Genomic DNA, 19,512 nt, shown 5'->3' with positions numbered 1-19,512 from the left:
TAGGACTGAATGAGACAGCCAAGAGAAGCCCCAAACATATCATAGTGGTCACAGAAACATCGGTTCAAACGACCAATGGAGACAGGTAGTCTAAGGCAATAGTCAAATGAAACTCAACTTGGTTCCTAACGATGTTCAGCGTTCCCGCGATTTGGTAATCTCCAGAAAAGTATGAGCTCTGGTAACTGGCTCACTAAAAATCAGCCGCAGCTTGGGAAAAGCAGTCAAGATATGATTGGACTGGGACAACAAGGCATTGCAGCAATCAATACACAAAGAACAACTTCTGACAGGGCGGCAAGCGCGCGCGCGCATGTGCTTGCACCATACATGTGCAGCCCCCATTAGGCTAACCAGTCTGACGAGATTGGGGGCCAAATCCTAGACACCGCCACCTGAAATAGGCGACACATTTCATTGCCTTAGTCATCTCGAACTTCTTCAAAGCCTTGTGCCATGTCAACGGCGGTATGAGAACAGGACCATGGCAGAAGCACTTGCCATGCTCGGTCTGGTGGCCAATATCTTCCAGTTCATCGAACATGGCCTGACTCTCTTGGCTAGCGCCAAAGAGATCTATGAGTCGGGACAGTCCACCCAAGCGCGTGACATCCGACTACTGCTGGAAGACATCAAGAACACGAGTGATCAAATTCAAACCTTTAAACCCGGTTCGCTGTCTACAGATGAGCTGGCAATTCGGACTTACTCAGTAGAATGCGACTCAATAGCTGCTGAACTAAACGTGCTCGTTAGCAAACTTGTGGCCCGCGATGATGCACTTTCGAGAAAGCTAGAGAGCTTGAGGGTCGCGTATCAGAACGTCGCGAAGAAAGGCGAGATCCAGAGACTTGCGAGTAGACTCAGAGACTTAGATGCGCGCCTGAGAATCCGACTGCAACATGTGCTGGACCGGGAGGCCGCCGAAGCCCGGAATGAGCAACTGTCATCCATAGTGACTATGATAGACGGACTCGATCAACGAGCAAGAACTTTGGGGCTTGCAGTCATAGCGGAGTTTGACCACACCAGAAGGAAGATCCAATCAGAGCTCCAAGAAACAAGCATTAATATTCTCAACCTTGTTAAGCGGTTGGCCGAAGACAGCAGGAAAGCAACATTGCATCAAGGCTTGCTACAAAGTCTCGTGTTCGCCGACATGAATCAGCGGTATTCAGACATCGATCAGGCGCACAAGAGAACTCTGGGATGGATGTTCGATAATTCTAAAACGTCGTTTCCTGACTGGTTACGGTCCGACTCAGGAATATATTGGATCAGCGGATTAGCTGGGAGCGGGAAATCAACCGTTATGAAGTATGTTTACGACCAAAGCACAACGCATCGCCTTCTTTTCGAGTGGGCACAAAGTAACAAAATGGTTACGGCTCATGTGTTTTTCTGGAATCAAGGAACTAGAATGCAGAAATCACAGCAGGGTCTATTGCAGAGTCTCTTGTTCCAGATCTTAAAAGCAGACGTTGATCTTGCGTTGGACTTGTGTCGTGGGAGGGTGCCCTTGGAGCCGTGGACGGTACGGGAATTACGTGACACTTTCGCTCGACTCCCTGATGTGGCTGTGTCCACCACAAAATTCTGCTTCTTCATCGATGGCCTCGATGAGTATGACGGCCACGAAGAGGACATCATTCAGACAATCCAGCGACTCTCACTTCGTCCTGGAATCAAAATTTGCGCTTCCAGTAGACCCTGGAACAGATTTCGCGAGGCTTTCGGATCTTGTAGCGGCCTCGTCGTAGAAGATCTAACAAAGCCTGATATTATACGTTATATCGATGCCGAGCTCGCGGAAAGCCCTGCTTTTCGAAGTAGTGTAGACAGGGACAGGCGATGTAGGGATATTATCTATCAAGTCGCGACAAGAGCACAAGGGGTGTTCTTGTGGGTTTTCTTGGTTGTGAGAAGCCTCAAACGAGACCTTCAATCTCAGGAGCCGTTTGAGCATCTACAAAGAAGAGTAGACGCTATGCCACCAACACTAGACGAGTATTTTCGAAGAATCTTCGAGAGAATCGATCCGATATATAGGCGCGAAACTGCTCGACTGTTTCTACTAACTCTGAGTCTCGATACGTTTGGTCTTGAGCCAGTGCCGCTTGTGGCTTTCAGATATCTTGAAGCCGAGAATTACGATCCTAATTATGCAATTGATGTCCGGATAGAAGACTCTCCAGCATTTACGAGTTTTGGCCTTTGGGAATCTCGCATAACTGAAGTCGAGAACATTGCGATCACCCGTATCAACGACCGTTGCAAAGACCTTCTTCAACCCAGGGTCAACGTAAACTACTCACGAAGTTGTGTGCATTTTCATCATGTTAGTTTCCTACACAGAACGGTCAGAGACTTCTTGAGGGATAACTACCTGGCTCAGCTTCAGACAGCGGCGGAAAGCTACTCCCCTGTCAGATCATATGCCATGATACTTCTATCATTATTCAAGCAATACCCGATAGATCTATTCTTCGTGCCGCAGCTCCACTTTCGACCACAGTCCCCCAAGGCATTTGATCCATTGGCTTACCAGGACCGCCCTACCGGCCCTTCTGTTCCCGCAAGGCATGTGAGTCTGTGGCAAGCGCTCACACAATTCTGGAGCTTCGTACAAGCGAATGAATGCGAAGTCCCAGACCAAGCTGTAGAACAGTTTGTAAAGACGACATCTTTTCGGTACACGGCCAGATGGCCATCAATACTCATTGAGGGTGCACTTTCCGACAAGCTAGCCTTGCCTGACGATCTACAAACTCTTGCTTGGGCAGCCTATACCGATATGACGGGCTTCGTAGAGAGAAATTGGAAAGCCAACTCATCACGCACCTTTTATGAGTATGGCTTCTCGGCTTTGTCTTTAGCTCTTGAGCCCAGACGCACCATTACGACGAAAGGCGCAGTGACAACAGGATTGATTGGTACATTGCGTACTCCAGCATTGAACATCAAAACTGTACAAACTTTGCTATCCTTAGGATGCAAGCCGACTGACTCTGAGACTGGATTGAGGTTCTTAGAGGAATATCACAGAGCATACTTTGTGAAAAGTATAGTGCCGATTGGCGCATTCGGAGATGGAGCCAAGGTAATGGGAACTGACGAGGCTAACAATCAGGCACTCCTTGCTCGAGGATTCTATGCATCTAGGGATGATACTTTCGAGGTGACCAAACTGCTCTTTGAGTATGGTCTGAGATTACCCACTGTTAGTCGTGGTATATATAAAAGTCAATTTCAAGAGTTGTTTGTTCCGATTTTTGGGGAAGCAAAGGTACATGATTTGTGGCTGATACATCAATCTCTTCAGCCTCGAGTTGGCCTTATGTCGAGGATGTCTCGGGCATTTGGTCTGGTGTAGCAGTGATTATCATGGAAACTTCCTGATTGTCTTGCAAGTCTCAAGATCAACAGTTTACTCAGGTACAAACCACCAATCACCAGCAGAATATTGCATGAAAGCACAAACATTCTAGTGATTCATCCAGGACAAAGATATTATGATGTTGGTTGAGCAGCCTAATTTCCATAAAGCCAAGTTGTACTTCGCATGTAATGTTCGTGCGGAGACTAATCGTTCTCGGTTCACGAACAGAAACCGTTGGACGGATACTGGACGGAAACACTGACGTCTCCACACTTTGGTGAACGTAGAAGTCTAGTTGCAGTTGTATTCGGTATACAGGCCTCACTGAGGCACAGTGGTAGGGCCGCCACTCCTTACATTTCAGGAGTTGTTACAGACACGCCAGTTAAAGATCTTCTACATTTGAGGGTACAAGAGATTCCATTATGTCATGCAAGCGCTGGATCGGCCCCAGAGCGGAGGACGAATCGTTTGATCCGGTGTTGCCTGTGGGGCGAAGTACTGGTGTAGTTGTGGAGCTCGGCATTCCTACGTGGGGGAACGCTACTCACTTGCAAAATGCCCCCAATGAGCTCGTGGGGGACCATCTTGGTACTCTTGACCTGTTAACCTGATGAACGCATTGGTGATCAGGTATACGTAAGAAGAGTTCCGGTAATAGCCCGTCGTCGTCGGGGATTTGCGGCGCAGGAGATGTTGTTCCAGAACCGGAGACCTGAAGCACCCCTTCCTATTACATGAAGTCCGCTCATACGATCATTTAGACAGATGAGCGAGAGCATTGCCGTCAATTAGTTTCATTGAGTAATTGTACTGGTCGATCAATTTTGCATTTTCTATCTGGGGACATCCTTGCATTCGACGCCTACAAACCTAAAGAAACATCACACGGTATTATCATCCAAATTGCTGTTCTAGCGTTCTTCTTGATCATTGTATCACGTCGTCATGCCTCACTCTCCCGCTTCTACTAGCAACGCCAACGGGCATAACAACGGTTTCAACGGAAATGGCAGGCACGGCAACGGACAAACGGCCCAACAGACTACCTCATCCTCCTACCCCCTGAACCCCGGCGTCTACGTCCCAACTGTAGCCTTTTTCACACCAGAGGACGCTATTGATGTTGAGACCACAGCGTCCCACGCCGTTCGCCTGGCCAAGGCCGGGGTTACGGGACTGGTGACGCACGGATCCAATGGTGAAGCTGTTCATCTAGACCACACCGAGCGGATGCTCGTCACACAAACCACTCGCGGTGCTCTGACAGCCGCAGGCTATAAGGATATGCCACTCATCGTCGGATGCGGGGCCCAGAGCACGCGAGAGACAATACAACTTTGCGAGGAGGCTGCACGGTCTGGCGGTTCGCATGTCTTAGTCCTCCCTCCGGCCTACTACGGCTCCCTTCTCTCGACTGAGAACATTATCTCGCACTTCCGGGCCGTTGCCGATGCGTCACCATTGCCGGTTCTCATTTACAACTTCCCCGGAGCATGTGCAGGGTTGGACTTGACCTCAGACACCATTCTAGCCTTGTCCCAGTACCCCAATATCGCTGGAGTTAAGCTGACGTGCGGTAACACGGGGAAGCTGGCTCGCGTTGTGGCAGGCACGTCCGGTACAAACTTCCGTACCTTTGGTGGAAGTGCCGACTTCCTGCTCCAGACACTGGCCGTTGGTGGGCAGGGCATGATTGCCGGTCTTGCTAACATTGCGCCACTGACTTGCCTTGAGCTGATGCGGCTATGGGAGAGCGGGAAGAAAGCCCAGGCGGTAGAGCTGCAAGCTATTGTCGCACGTGGAGACTGGACTGCAATCCAAGGAGGTTTCATATCTGTTAAGGTGGCGCTCCGCAAATACTATGGCTATGGTGGCGAGCCTAGGCGGCCGTGTGTGATGCCGTCTAAAGAGAGGCTGGTGGCGCAGCAGGAGGGTTTTGCTGAGCTAGTCACTGCAGAAAGGGCATTTGAGAAGCAAGCCTAAGAAGGGAATACGGTCTAGATATACTTCGGTTGAAATAGGTGGTGTGGTGGTTCTCCTATGGTTGACGATGACCATCAGATGTGATTACGACAAGATGTAGTTCGTTCGATACCCACTACTTCTAAAACCTCTCGTTTAACTTTGCTTCGGTGGATTGAACTCTATTTATGCTAGTCATACTACTGGCATATCGTACTTTGATTAGGTGGATTCCTTTCAATCATATCCTCATTTTGTTACGAAAGTGCAAGTCTTCTCCAAAGATGAATGCCCCGGCTTAAGATGCACTAGTTCTTCTGTCGAATATGGATCTATATGCATCATCACAACCACACACTTAAGAGGACTTGGGGGACTAACTAACTGCTCACCATTACATATTTGACTGTGAAAATGTCAGTAACGCTTTCCCAACACCATTATAGGCAGGAGTAGACGGTCGATTCCTCAACTTGATTATTTGGAAGCACAGGCTGAATTACATCTTTATTTTTGCAGATTGAGCTATGTCTTGACAATTACACTCCTACAAATCCCTCGAGAAATTTCACCAACCCAAATGCGCCAGGATCAGGACAATTCTTCCATTCATCTCCGCCCACGTAGACCGAGCGACCCAAACTCGCCTCCATTCCTTTAGTGTTTTCGCAGCCTTTTCGAGCCGCCTGAACGGCTGTGCTAATGTCTCCTGAGGAGGTGAAAGCCTCGATAAATGGTGCTAGAGCATCCACGACGGTACGGTCTCCCGGCCTGGCGGGTGTGTATCGGCCAAGGGCCTCCATGGCCCCTTGCAATGCCTTGGCCCAGATAACAGGGGTGGCCTGTGTGGGCTGTGCCTCGCGATCGGCCTCGCGAAGCTTGGTAGCAAGAGCATTGATGAAGATGGCGTAAAGAGCGCCCGACGTACCATCCATGCTCTTCTCGATAACATGGGCTAGTTGTGAGACAAGTTGGACGGCATCTGTGGTCGGCTGAGATTGAACATAAGATAGCACCGCTTCGGCCCCAACCTTGAGGCATAAACCACAATCTCCATCACCGACAAGGGTATCATACTTTGTCACTTCAGGCTCTGCTTCTATTAAGTTCTTCAAGCCTATGGTAAGATACTTTTGGACATCTGCTTGCTTGACTGTGATAGGGTTTAGTGACTGCAATGTTACTTTGAAAAAACGTGACTTACCGGTTAGATTGCTCGGAGTATCCTTCTCGCTGAAGTCCAGCTTCTCGGTCTGGTCGTTGCCCGACGATCCCTGCAGCTTCCAGCTGGCGGGAGGAGCTGGCGGTATCCAGCCGGTAGCCTCGGCTTTATCGTCAAGCAGCTCCACGAAGTCTTTGTTAACAAGCTTGAGTAATGTGACACTGAACCCGAGGCCATTCAGACTGGACATATATGTTCCTGCAAGCACTCTCTTCGGAATGATGCCATAGTTGTCACCGAGTTGCTTGTAGACCTCAGTTGTCACTGCTCCCAATTCTAGCTGGCTCAGTCCGCCCAGATTGTTGATCATAAGAACAGCAGGCTCGCCACTCTTGATTTCAATAAATCCTCTGTCTTTATCGGAGGTGTCTAGCAGCTGCTTCAATAACATCGAGATAAGTCCCTGCAGATCTGTCTTCACACGCCCGAAACCTTCCTCATTATGGATACCCATACCGATCTCGATCTCATCATTACCGTCAAGCTCGTCCTTAGAGGCTACCCGGCCAGGTACGTGCACATGAGATAGAGATGCGCCAACTGTAGCAACATTTGAAGCCACGAGCGATGCCATCTCAAACACCTTTTCAATAGCGGCCCTGTGAGCCATGTTAGTGCGTCCTCTCTACAACGACCCTGATGGGAGCTCCTCGTAGCTCGAATCTTACCCCCTGGCAGCCAACGCGCCCGCAATCTTTTGCACCAGAACAGTTCCAGCCAGTCCTCGACGGCCCACCCGGCCACTTTTGGCTCTGCCGACACCGACGTCGTCGCCTACAATGAGCAGCTGCGCCTTCAGGCCCCGTGCGCGCGCCTTCTCTATCGCCATGCCAAAGTGCAGAGCGTCGCCTGTGTAGTTCATAATGATGACTAAAATACCACGCCCGGGTTTCTCTGCGCCTAGGCGCATTAGGCACTGGAAGACCTGATCGGCCGAGGGCGAAGCAAAGATAGAGCCGGCTACGGCTCCTGAGAGCAGGCCATGTCCAACAAAAGCAGCGTATGCCGGCTCGTGTCCGGAACCACCACCAGAAACAATCGCAACATTATCGGAGGATGAGGCGCTGCGGAGGTACACAGTCTTGTTCTCCGAGTCAAACCCGACTTGGGGGTTAAGTAGTGTTGCCGACCTCAGACTGGCTTGGACCAGGGCCGTGATGTCATTGGAAAGATGCTTGGCTAGTATTGTAAGCGCGTTGATCCGATTTAACAGTCTCCGTCGAAAGTTGTTTCTGACTTACAAGACATTGTGTTCGGTGAATATGATCCTACTGCCTATGATCCTACCCTACCAAGTGATAAATCAGAGAGCCTCGCTCAAGAATAAAAATGTAAACACTTCCTTTCCGGCTTTGAAAGAGGGACGCGATCAAGAGAAGGTCGTATGAGTGACACAGCTTTTTGGCTTAGCGGAGGTGGATCAATAGACTGCAACATTTTTCTTCACTGTAGTCGTCGTGACCACGATGACCTCGAAGCTTGACCCCCACGCGACTTATCCGGACTTAATCACACTCTCTCAAAATCCTTCGTCTCGTTAACTTGACACGTGCTTCGCCAGTGCTAAACTGCCCACGCAGGCCACGAACTGATGATAGTGCCATGTGTTTACTACACGGCTATGCTTCCTCATGGAGGCGTGGGGGGTTAAGTCTAGCATTTCCATTTTTGGCCGTGACAGGGGTGAGTGAGCCAATCCTGCGGCACAGCGCCCCCCGCCAACCCCTCATTAGCGATGCCTTTTCCGAACCGTGAATCGTGGACGGTACCACGCATGACTCGGATAAGAGGCGGCAATGGGGCTTTAGCGGCATCGGAATGAAATAATCGAAGCTGCTTGGGGGGGTCCTGATGAAATCGGAGGTGAAGTGCATTGAAGTGCCTTGATACCCTTCATCCGACAATCGGTCTGTTTGTGGTCTCCTCCCCTCCCCCACAACAAAGTGACATAATCGCTTCAAATCCGGTGCAACCCCCTCTGGGGCAGCTGATCGCCGAAACAGTGGAGTAAAGTGGGTGATTTTGGTATCAACGGGCTACGTTTGTATGTCGAGTCTGAGACGGGGCCATCGTTGAAGTTGCGCTGGCAAGCTGTGCATCATGCACAAGTAAAAGGAGTGTCTCATTTAGACAATTGCTCGACTACCCAACCTACGCCCTCACGACACGAGACACGGGTAATCAATCGCGAACATGGCATCGTATCTTCAAAATTTGTTTGCCTTGGATGGCTCCGTGGCTGTCGTCACAGGCGGCACGCGGGGAATCGGACAGGCAATGGCCCTTGCTCTTGCAGGAGCGGGCGCCGATATCATCCTCGTACAGCGCAACGAGAGCAATCTCGAAACCAAGAACAAGGTCGAAGCTCTGGGTCGCAAGGCTTTCGTTTATGTCGCGGATTTGGCCTCACAGGACGCTGTCGCAGGTCTTACAGAGCGCATCCTGAAAGACGGCCACGACATCGACATTCTCGTCACATGCGGCGGCATTCAGAGAAGGCATCCGGCGCACGAATTCCCTATGAGCGATTGGGATGAGGTATGTTTCAGGACGGCGCATCCCCAATGCACGGCCAAGGCTACAATCAAAAGATCCACTCACAACATTGTACGGCTCCTCAACTAACCTCTGTTTCCATCCCAGGTCATGCAAGTCAACCTCCGCACCGTCTGGACTCTTTGCCGTGACGTCGGTGCGCATCTTCTAACTCGGATTCCCGACGCGACCGGCCGCCGGGGTGCCATCATCAACGTTGCATCTCTCGCCTCGTTCCAGGGTGGCTTCACAGTCCCCGCGTATGCGGCAGCAAAGGGCGGCGTGGCACAACTGACAAAAGCACTGTCCAACGAGTGGTCCAGCAAAGGCATCAGCGTGAACGCCATTGCGCCGGGCTACATAGCGACAGACATGAACGAGGCACTCATCAACAACCCCGTGCGTGCGGAGCAGATACTCGTGCGGATCCCGGCGGGACGGTGGGGGACGCCGGGGGATTTCGAGGGTGCGACTATCTTCCTGGCTGGGAGAGGCGCCCGGTACGTTAACGGCGAGATCTTGACTGTTGATGGTGGATGGATGGGGAGGTGACGGGTGCGTCATGTGTGGTCGGCAAAGCTAAGCTGTGGAGTCAGTGCGCGTGGAGGTGTGGTGCAGTCTGGATCACCCCGTGCATGTAGATGGGGTAAAAATGAATAGATGAGCTTCACCAAAGACTCGCAGTCCTTACTATGAGAAGATGTACTCTAGTACATTTGTTTAGCCCCTTGATATTCCCAACTGTGGCCCCCATCCTCCGACCCCCACAAAGGTGCGTGGGATGTTGCCCCCCAAGCACCCCCAATGACATGCTCTTACAGATGAGGGCTCTTAGGTCCAGTCGCTTGGTAACCGAGCTGTACGAGACTAGACTACCAGGTGGAACATTCTTGTCACTGATCTCAAATCAACATTGACGCGAGTAGATGGCTACAGGGCTCAAGACTTCGCAGCTGTATTGATGCAAACCCCCTGGTGAAGAACACACCTTGCTAGCCGCCCCCTACCCTATTTTATTATATCAAGCCTGCCAAATTGATACACACCATGTCTGAATTGACGATACAAGCCGCTGTACTTCACGGTGTGAGAGACCTGAGGACAGTGAGTCTAGATGTTGTCCTATGACCTCATACCGATCTTTGTTTACTGACGAGGCATACAGGTTGAGCGGAAAATTTCACCTCCCGGTCCTGGCGAAGTCCAAGTTTCCGTCCGTAGCACAGGTATATGTGGCTCGGATCAGCATTACTATCATCATTTCCGCAACGGCGACATCCTTGTCCGTGAACCTCTAGCTCTCGGTCATGAATCTTCAGGCATTGTCGAGGTCGTAGGCAGCGATGTCACTGGTTTCCAGCCAGGAGATCGTGTCGCCCTCGAGGTTGGCCTTCCATGTGACAAGTGCAAGCTGTGCCTGGACGGACGCTACAATCTGTGTCCAGAGATGAAGTTCCGTAGCTCGGGCAAGGCGTTCCCTCACTACCAAGGGACCTTGCAAGGCCGCATCAATCACACCGCGAAGTGGTGCTACAAGCTACCGGATAACGTGAGCTTGGACGAGGGCGCGCTTCTAGAGCCCCTCAGCGTTGCCATCCACGCCGTCCGACGGGCACGCTTTCAGCCCGGCTCTAAAGCGCTGGTGCTCGGTGCAGGCGCTGTGGGTATGCTCACGGCGGCGGTGTTGAGAGCTGAGCAGGCAGGATCTATCACAATTGCAGACATCGAAGGTCGGCGGGTCGAGTTCGCTAAGACGAACGGCTTCGCCGACGCGGGCGTGGAAGTGCCTCGCACGCGCCCCAAGAGCGATGCCTTGGAAGACAAGCTCGCGCTGGCGCAGCAGACCTCGCAGCTACTTGTACAGGGCGGTGCTTCTCCTAAGGACGGTGCCGCTGCCCAGTATGACTACGTTTTCGAGTGCACAGGTGTGGAGGCATGCGTACAGGCAGCTATCTATTCTACGCGGCCAGGAGGTGCTGTGCTACTAGTTGGCATGGGCACTCCTGTTCAGACGCTGCCACTATCAGCGGCTGCGCTGCGGGAAGTAGACCTTCTGGGCGTGTTCCGATATGCGAATACCTACGAGTATGGCTTACAATTGCTGGCAAATGGACGAGAGCGTGGAATGCCAGACATATCAAAGCTTGCTACGCATCATTTCAAAGGCTTTGATAAAGCCGTTCAAGCATTTGACATGGCTGCGAAACCAGTGGATGAGAAGGGAGATTTAGTATTGAAGGTCATCATAGAGTCGTGAACCGGTAGATCTTAAAATCAAAAGACTGTCCACAGGAACAACAATTTTGAGAGCCAAAATGTCAATCAAACTAGGATACGGTAAAAGTGTGAAACAAAAACCACAATTCTGGCGTTATGAATCTACTTGTCATAGCTCAAGGTGAAGCAAAAATAGAGGAAACCCTCTTTATGTAGACGAGAGCTTTCAAGTTGCCTCTGGAAATTACGCTATGTCCGGGTTTTCATTTTGTTTTCAAGATAGTACAGAAATCCTATGTCTCGAACCAACTATCGGGGCGGCGCAATTACCACTCGCGAATACTACCATCAGGTCCGTGGAACACCTTACATTGCCACGGCTTCGTGTCTTTAGAGATCTGTCTCACCAATTCCTCATTTATCTCGATACCAAGGCCATAGCCAGTCGGCGCCTTCACATATCCACCCTTGCTGATGTCGAAGGTGCTCGGGTCCTTCATGTAGGTCAGCAGATCAATATCGTCGCCGGCCTCGGTGTTGTAATGCATGCCCAGGCTCATCTCAAGAATGGCAAAGTTTGGTGAAGACAGCGCAACGTGAACACTGGCGGCAAAAGCCACGGGTCCAAGAGGACAATGAGGGGCGATGGCGACATCGTAAGCCTCGGCCATCGTAGCGATTCGCTTTGTTTCGCTGATGCCACCAGCGTGTGCAATATCGGGTTGCAGAATATCGACGCTGGCATCCTCAAGGAAACGCTTAACGTCCCACCGCGTATATAGCCGCTCGCCGAAGGCAATGGGAATGCGGGTCTGGTCTGCTAGCTGCTTAATGGCTTCAGGGTGCTCATTGAGAAGTGGCTCCTCAATGAAAAGAGGCCGATGCGGCTCGAGAGCCGCGACTAGTTGCTTTGCCATGGCCTTGTGTAGACGACCGTGGAAATCGAGACCGGCATCAAGACCGACAGCTTTCACAGCCTTGAGACGCTCGACGGTAGCATCTAGGGCAGAGGGAGAATCGACCCAATTTAGATCCTCAGTTGCATTCATCTTGACACATTTGAGGCCCTGTGCGAGACGAGCCTTTCTGTGATAGTGTCAGCAGATGCCATCCATCTCAAAGCTTCACAAGGCAACATACGCAGCAACCTCGACGTCCGCCGGACGGTCTCCACCAATCCAGCAATATACTTGAACCTCATTGCGCACCTTTCCACCCAGGAGCTCGTAAATCGGTACCTTAAGATTCTTGCCTGTCGAGGATTCGTGTTAGTTCTTGTTCGTTGAGTAATTTTGTATTTGCTCTAACCTTTCAGATCCCACAACGCAATGTCAACACCTGACAGCGCTGACATGAAGACAGGACCACCACGGTAGAAGCCGTGTCTCCAGAACGTTTGCCAGATGTTCTCAATTTCACTATTTGCTTTCTGTCAGACTCTAACAATAGAAATATATGGCTTCAAGGCTCTTACTTTGCTTCTCGCCCAATAAGTCTGGGAATCATTTCTTCCAGGGTGCCCTCAACAGCTAAATCATGCCCCTCTAGAGTACCCTCACCCCAACCGAACTGGCCATTCTCATCCGTGATCTTGACCATAAGCCATCTTGGCTTCACACGGAAGTACTCGACAGACTTGATCTTAGGCATTGTGTAGGACGGTGGTGTTGATTGATGGGTATTGAATAATTAAGGAATTGAAGGCTGACACACTCCGAGAATGTTACAGATGAGAGCTAGTAAAAAGCAGAAAACAAACACTTCAATTGATGGAAGCATCGTTGGACAAGGGTTGTGCCGGGAATTAGCAAATTCATCAGCCTCCTGACTCCGCACTCTCCGCATGATCTCCAAAAACCCCACATATACCGATTTCGGCAGACTGCCCCGACCATAAGCTCAATGACCCCCATCAACCCCCACATGACCCCCCATGATGGGATTTCAGACCAAGAGCAATGTGGTGGATCAGCCGGCTCTCTCGACAAGAATTGCTCCACTGTGGGTGGACGACTCGACGGACCATTGACACTCGATGTGGGCACCAAAAGGACACCTGATCAGATGTCGGAAATAGCAAGGATGTGGTGGAAGCATCCTCGCGCTAACCCTCCAAAGGTCTTGCTCCACGTCGCGGGCAGGGAAGGCAGGAGGGGAACCTTTTCCTAAGGGGTCAGGAAGAGTAAGCTCTTGTGATGTCTAGTTTTCTTGGTCTAGCAAGCTCATTTTGCAGCGAATATCAAGTAGAAGTGTGTGGGAGCGTGAAAGTCTGCCGTTTTTCTTTTGAAGTGCAAATCTTTAGAGTACAGTTCGTGATGTCGGTAAAGTCGTATTGAACCACGATCTTTTATGAGTTGAATTTGTCTATGATAGTCAGGCCTTCCAGTACAGATTACCAAGAGAGGCATGGGTTGTTCAATGGTAAAACAAATAAACTAAGAGATAGATACTCCAATCTATTGAACGCAACGTGTCTAGGCCTTTCGGCTAAGTTTTGCTCAGCTATGATCCTTCTCGTCATACTAGCCTCAAACCGATCATCGTATAGACTGGCTTGGTCATGTCAAAGTGTGGAACAGTTTACATTGATTTACAAATATAGGACGAGGAGAATTTTGAACAACCTAGTCTTTGGATATGCTATTGCCATTCAACACTTGAATGTTAATACACATGAACGACATACTACGTAGGCCACGCAATACAAATATTGTCTATCCTATTTGAGCTTACAGAGTGTACCGAAATCCAGCCACGATCTGAGCATTGGTCGGGCCGCTCTTACCCATATCCTCGCCTCGCTCCAGCTTCTTGTTCTGGCGACCCAAGTAGATGCGGTAAACCACAGCGAAGGCAATCGCCATGCCTGTCGCAGCGACGTTCACGATGAAGGCGGTGAGATAGCGCGGAGAGCTGTAGTACAGATAGCTGCCCCAGATGTTTGGCGTGTTGCAGACGGCATTGACAAGAGCAATGGCACTAGCACGCTTGACAGACGGCTGCGACAAGCTTCCAGTGATCCACGAGATGATGATTGTAGCGGCCGAGTAGAAAGATGCGGGGAGCAGCATCATGGCGACGTATCGGGCGGCGATATGAAGAGTTGAGACCGCGATGATGTTCGCAGCAAGCGTGACAAGAAGTGGCAGGGCAATGTGCAGGAAACGCTCCTGCTTGCGGTCCGAGTGGAAACCGTTGATGAGCATGCAGATGACACACAGAACGAAAGGAGGAGCTGTAAGGGCCAGTGTTGTATTGCGGGAGTAGCCCAAGCCACCAACAACCGAGGGGAAGAAATTGACGACGGCACCGACAATGTATGTCTGAGACTCAGTTAGTATTGATGATAATCACAACATACGTGGAGGGAGGGGTCTTACGCAGTAAAGCATGCCCATTAGCAGCCATGTCTTGGGATCGCAAACCGCCATGATGAAGCCCCTTGTTGCAGTGACCTCATTCGAGTTATCTCGTTGGCCTAGGTCCTGAGCGTGATTCCATCGCACCCACTCGCACTCGATGGGAGAAAGGGTGAGGATCTTTTCGTTCGAGTTAGGCAAGATGAAGGCAAAAGTGATCGCTAGGCCAACGGTTATGACACCTTCGACAAGGAATAACCAACGCCAGCCCTCAAGGCCATTTCTGCCGTCTAACTTCAAGATACCGATAGCAAATAGGCCACCAAAGGCGTTACCTAGCTGCGAGCCGGAGTAGAGGATAGCGGTACGGAAGGCATACTGCTTTCGGTTGTAGAAGGAAGACAGGAAGTATAATGCTCCAGGGAAGAAGATAGCTTCAACCACACCAAGGAAGATACGGGCGCACAGAAGCCCACCATAGTTGTGTACCACAGACATGAGAGCCGAGATGACACCCCAAGCCGCCATTCCGCAGCAGATATAAGCACCTGGCCACTTGATCTTACCGACCACCATATTGGAAGGAATCTGCATAAGAACTAAGACAAGACGTATCAGCTCGGCTCCTTATTTGATGAATAGATCGGAGTAGAATGCCACTTACTGTATCCCACAAAGAGGATGCTCACTACTGTCTGATATTGCACATCACTCAAGCCCAGGTCCCCTTCGATATTGGCGAGTTTGGCCGATGCGATATTTTGTCGGTCAAGGTAGTTGAGAATGTACATGATCACCAATATGGGCATGATGACCAGGTCCATCTTCAAGGTTGCCTTTCTTCCGAGCTTCTTGTATTCGTCATCGCTGAGAGCAGCCAAGTTCACCGGCATTACAAGTTGCCCATCGTATGTCAGATTGTGCTTGGCGTTCTCGACCTGTTCGGACTCGTCCATCTTACTCCTGCCGTCGTGATTAGGCTCCATTTATGTGGTGCGACTGATCCTTTGCCGATAAGTAAGGTTTCAGTTGTCTGGCTGGGTTTGAGAAGAAAACTCCAAAATAGAAGGGTAGTGGACGATTCGGCTTTATAGTTGAATAACACGGAGATGCCAGGCTCATTTTGTTTTAGTCTCCTCAGGCATATATGTGATTGAGCTGGTCTGCAGTGAAGGCTGCTGCCGTAAACACCAAATCACTCTTGGCTCTCTCCTGTGGTAAGTCTGTCGCTTGCGGGGACCAGGCTGGCGTGTTGAGATTTTTGCCGCTGGCTCCACGGTTTTCCCTTGGACGCCTCCGCCACGGGGTCCCCAAGAGCACGCCCGGAGGTGCGAGAGGATTCCGGAGTTAGCAAAGTGCTACTAATCCCCCCACCCGCATGTTAGTGGCTGGGCCAACGCGGCGAGAAACCCTTGGAAAATGGAGCGGAGGAGATGTGGTGGAGCACTGACTCGCTACGCCGCTTCCCCCTGGTATGGAGTTTTAAGTCAGTGTCCCACAGAAAGATGGCTGACTCTAAGCCACCACTCCACCAAGTCATGTAGGCTTGCTTGGGGGATTACGTGGGGGCAACAGAGGTTGGAATTTGGAGGCAGACCGTCTATGATTGAGTCTATGGATAGAAGTTATGACCTGGCAGCATCATCGGTCCATACATTCGTTCTCCATCCGTGGCAGTGGAATTCTGGATCCCAATGAGAAATCATCTTGCTGCTGACTTATAGAAAATTCGAGCCAGATGGCTCTCTGGTTTGTACAAGTTGAGCATGGATCTGGGAGATCGCTCGGGGTGGATGCGTTGTGACAGAGCTGTAGACGTTATTGGACACTCAAGTTGCCGATAATCTAAGTATCTGAATTACATGGATTGTGCTCATGGAGTGAATTGAGAGCTTCTCGGCTTGCATTGCTTTTCCTCATAATCCTTAAGTGTATTTTCTATTTGTCATGAACTGAGTGTATCTAGAGATAGAGATCTAGATACCTGAAAGTGATATGATTATTGAAAACGGCGGTGGGACATTCGTCTCGTCTGTTATGGTCCAAGCGGTCTAAAGGCAGGTGCTTGAAAGTGTGATAGGTCTGTATCGAAAGATTCTACAACTGACGAGCCACTATCGAATAGGGGTAATGAGGAGGCTATTGCCTCTTGGCGACTATCTCTACTGCGCATACTACAGCATGTGATCATTGGCACGAAGACACGTGAGAGATTCTTGATTATCTCTTACTCTGGTATCTTGCTGGCTCCACGTCGTTCCTAAGGCCCAGGCTAGCTTGGCAGGATTCCGAACCTGAAGAGTCTGGTACAAATTCAAGGCTCCGCTGAGATATTGATCAAATATTAATCAACAACCCGAAGCCTCTTATGTCTTCGCCAATAAAAAATGTCGGATTCGCTTTGGTATTGGATTTGGCAGCCACGAGATAAATTTATAACCGTGACGAATCGGTTTACTATTCGCTACTTTGTACAACAGCTCCGACACAGCCTTAACAACTTCCATAGACACTGGCTTCATACAATCCCGCTTCCCAAGCCGCCGACGTGCCATGAACCACGTCGTAGATGCTGCTGACATCGATCCTAACATAGCGGTATCTTCCACTCACCATGTGCGACTTGTACCCAGGCAGAGCGTTCCCCGTGTTGTCCACGAGCAGAGTCCACGTCGAATTGTCTTTGCTCGCGCTCGCCGTATACCGCGCCACGGCATCCGAACCCGAAACGCTGCGAAACGACAGCCCAATCCAAGATAGAGCATAGGATTTTTGCAAATCAACCTGCCAGAAATACGGCACAGTCACGGGGAGATAGTATTGCTGGACGGCGTCGTATGCATTCTCGTCAAAATTGACACCGTCGTTGGCCACAGATGCGCTGTAGTTGTAGGTGCCGGCTGCAGCCTGAGCAGCAGTGAGGGCAATGGAACTAGTGGCCGAGACGGGCTTGTTCAGCGACAGCAACCGCCATGGTGGTTGAGCAATACGATTGCTAGCCACCTGAATGGCTGGTTGTGGATCGAAAACGAGCGTCATGTTGCCACTTCCAGAAACCCCGTTCTCCCCTGCCGTATTGTCGTCGATATAAAGGGGAGTAAATACATAGGATGACTGCGCAAGGCTAGGAACGTTATATCGGTCCCCAATGTACACGTATGATGGGCTGACATCAGTTCCGATGTTCAGGATCCATGTTGATTGACTGCCGAAGGTGCTTGCATCGCCGATAGGGGTAAGTGTAGACCACAATGACGTTCCATCTCGGTATCCTGATTTGCTGTCGCGGGACAGTGAAAAGCCTGCCTGGATGCTCGTGGCTCGCTTGTACATTGCCTGATTGGGATACCAACCGCTTTGAGTAGACGTCACGATGTATACGTACTTGCCACTTGCACCCCCGTTGCGTACCAGGGCAGGTGCCTCACGCGACTGGCCGACAAAGACATCGAACTCGCTCTCAGGCACGACATCCGTAAGATCATCGTTGAGTTGCCAGACACGCACGTAGAGATTATCGGTAGCAGTGATCTGATAATGCAGTCCATCTTGAGGGTCTTGCCAAATGGTCTGATCTCGGGAGCCGAAGCCAAGATTGTCTCCCAACATCGGCGGATCTGGATCGAGATCATCCACGGTGTAGTAGCAGTTAGTCATGTATGATGGGCAGTAAATCCTAATTCCGTTTGTCTGGAAGGCAATTGATGTCTGTGAGTAGGTACCGGACGTCCAATTAATAATAGGCGCGAAAATGGGAACTTGTGATGGATCTGAAGCGATCTGATATGTCTGGGTTACTACTGTGCTGCTCTGGCCTGATTTGACAGCAATGGCCTTGACAACTAGTTTATCCCCTGATGATCCAGACACCGTGATTCGAGTGCCAGCAGCGTATATCTGGCTTGCATTCGTGCTCAGTGGTGTCGAACCGTCCGTAGTGTAGTAGATGGTGGCATTTTCAGTGGCCACTGTGATGAACGCCGCATCACCGCTTTTTACAAGCACCGCCGCGGTTGATTTAGACTCGCTCAAGGTAGGTGCAATAACCGGTGTCACCAGCGAAGATCTCTCGGTGCCGGGATCTCCAAGATTAAAGACAGTCGTAGCAACAGAAGAGCGGGAGGTAGTAGGATACCGCACGATGTAGGTGGCTGCCGATACGCTATAATCACTTACGTACTGGTTATATAGAGTGGCGTTCCACGGAGTCATTACGACAGCTATAGCTTTAAGCGTTGAGCTAAAACGGAACCCAGATAGTGTTACGACTCCGTAAGTTGAGGCTGGGAGATATGCTGGATTGTAAGGACTAACTGTGGCGGGTGAGCCATACTGGGTGACCGTTGGAGGGTAGCCAGCTAGTACGGGCATGTATGGGTGAGTGGTATCAGTCGAGTTCTTAGCAGTCGTGCTCCAGTCATACCTGAGTCCGCCAACTCGATCCCCCATAGCGGTAGGCGACGTAAAACCGGCGCCAGGTCGATGATGCCCCTTATTTGTTATGGTATACGGCCCCTCAATGCTGCTAGCAGTGGCAACAATGACCTCCGATGCAGTGTAGGAGTTGGCCAATTCCCAATGCTAGAAAGGATCAGACTCATCAACATTGCACTACAAGCATAAGGACGCTAGGAAGGCGCATACTGCCCATATAACGTATTGGCCAGTGGTAGAGGACCTCATCAGCTTTGGACGCTCCAATCTACTGTAGGTCAACAACAAGTTGCCTTTGACGTCCGGGGTATAGACTGTGATCGGCGTTGCGATCTTCTGCCAGTTTAGCAAGTCGGTCGATTTGTACAAGCTTGTATGTCGTCCAGGTTAGCTATTTACGT

General features: G+C 50.6%; 7 protein-coding genes across 7 annotated transcripts; 3 read left to right on the top strand and 4 right to left on the bottom strand.

Annotated features, from left to right (window-relative positions):
• Positions 1-4,327: 4,327 nt before the first annotated feature.
• Positions 4,328-5,365, top strand: UCRPA7_1105 (putative dihydrodipicolinate synthetase family protein; the record flags this gene model as incomplete). Its single annotated transcript, XM_007913692.1, has 1 exon — positions 4,328-5,365. The coding sequence occupies one exon, from the start codon at positions 4,328-4,330 to the stop codon at positions 5,363-5,365; it is 1,038 nt and encodes a 345-aa protein (XP_007911883.1).
• A 518-nt stretch (positions 5,366-5,883) lies between these two features.
• UCRPA7_1104 (putative dihydroxyacetone kinase protein) lies at positions 5,884-7,814 on the bottom strand (the record flags this gene model as incomplete). Its single annotated transcript, XM_007913691.1, has 4 exons — positions 5,884-6,497; positions 6,549-7,165; positions 7,235-7,745; positions 7,808-7,814. 4 exons carry the CDS (start codon positions 7,812-7,814, stop codon positions 5,884-5,886), a joined length of 1,749 nt encoding a protein of 582 aa, XP_007911882.1.
• A 945-nt stretch (positions 7,815-8,759) lies between these two features.
• UCRPA7_1103 (putative 2-deoxy-d-gluconate 3-dehydrogenase protein) lies at positions 8,760-9,926 on the top strand (the record flags this gene model as incomplete). The annotated part of the gene is made up of 4 exons (XM_007913690.1): positions 8,760-9,104; positions 9,210-9,601; positions 9,826-9,873; positions 9,923-9,926. 4 exons carry the CDS (start codon positions 8,760-8,762, stop codon positions 9,924-9,926), a joined length of 789 nt encoding a protein of 262 aa, XP_007911881.1.
• A 222-nt stretch (positions 9,927-10,148) lies between these two features.
• On the top strand, positions 10,149-11,358 carry UCRPA7_1102 (putative sorbitol dehydrogenase protein; the record flags this gene model as incomplete). Its single annotated transcript, XM_007913689.1, has 2 exons — positions 10,149-10,205; positions 10,267-11,358. 2 exons carry the CDS (start codon positions 10,149-10,151, stop codon positions 11,356-11,358), a joined length of 1,149 nt encoding a protein of 382 aa, XP_007911880.1.
• A 286-nt stretch (positions 11,359-11,644) lies between these two features.
• Positions 11,645-12,968, bottom strand: UCRPA7_1101 (putative mandelate racemase muconate lactonizing enzyme family protein; the record flags this gene model as incomplete). The annotated part of the gene is made up of 4 exons (XM_007913688.1): positions 11,645-12,404; positions 12,459-12,570; positions 12,627-12,736; positions 12,793-12,968. 4 exons carry the CDS (start codon positions 12,966-12,968, stop codon positions 11,645-11,647), a joined length of 1,158 nt encoding a protein of 385 aa, XP_007911879.1.
• Positions 12,969-14,047: 1,079 nt separating this feature from the next.
• On the bottom strand, positions 14,048-15,663 carry UCRPA7_1100 (putative nicotinamide mononucleotide permease protein; the record flags this gene model as incomplete). The annotated part of the gene is made up of 3 exons (XM_007913687.1): positions 14,048-14,641; positions 14,699-15,276; positions 15,342-15,663. 3 exons carry the CDS (start codon positions 15,661-15,663, stop codon positions 14,048-14,050), a joined length of 1,494 nt encoding a protein of 497 aa, XP_007911878.1.
• Positions 15,664-17,170: 1,507 nt separating this feature from the next.
• Positions 17,171-19,008, bottom strand: UCRPA7_1099 (putative coagulation factor 5 8 type domain-containing protein; the record flags this gene model as incomplete). The annotated part of the gene is made up of 2 exons (XM_007913686.1): positions 17,171-18,839; positions 18,992-19,008. The coding sequence occupies 2 exons, from the start codon at positions 19,006-19,008 to the stop codon at positions 17,171-17,173; spliced, it is 1,686 nt and encodes a 561-aa protein (XP_007911877.1).
• Positions 19,009-19,512: the final 504 nt, after the last annotated feature.

The sequence above is a fragment of the Phaeoacremonium minimum genome (genome assembly GCF_000392275.1).
Source record: "Phaeoacremonium minimum UCRPA7 unplaced genomic scaffold PA7_03_scaffold_62, whole genome shotgun sequence".
In the NCBI taxonomy this organism is placed as follows: Eukaryota; Fungi; Ascomycota; class Sordariomycetes; order Togniniales; family Togniniaceae; genus Phaeoacremonium; species Phaeoacremonium minimum.
Note: the sequence above shows the minus strand (reverse complement) of the source record. Positions and strands in the feature narration are given on the sequence as shown.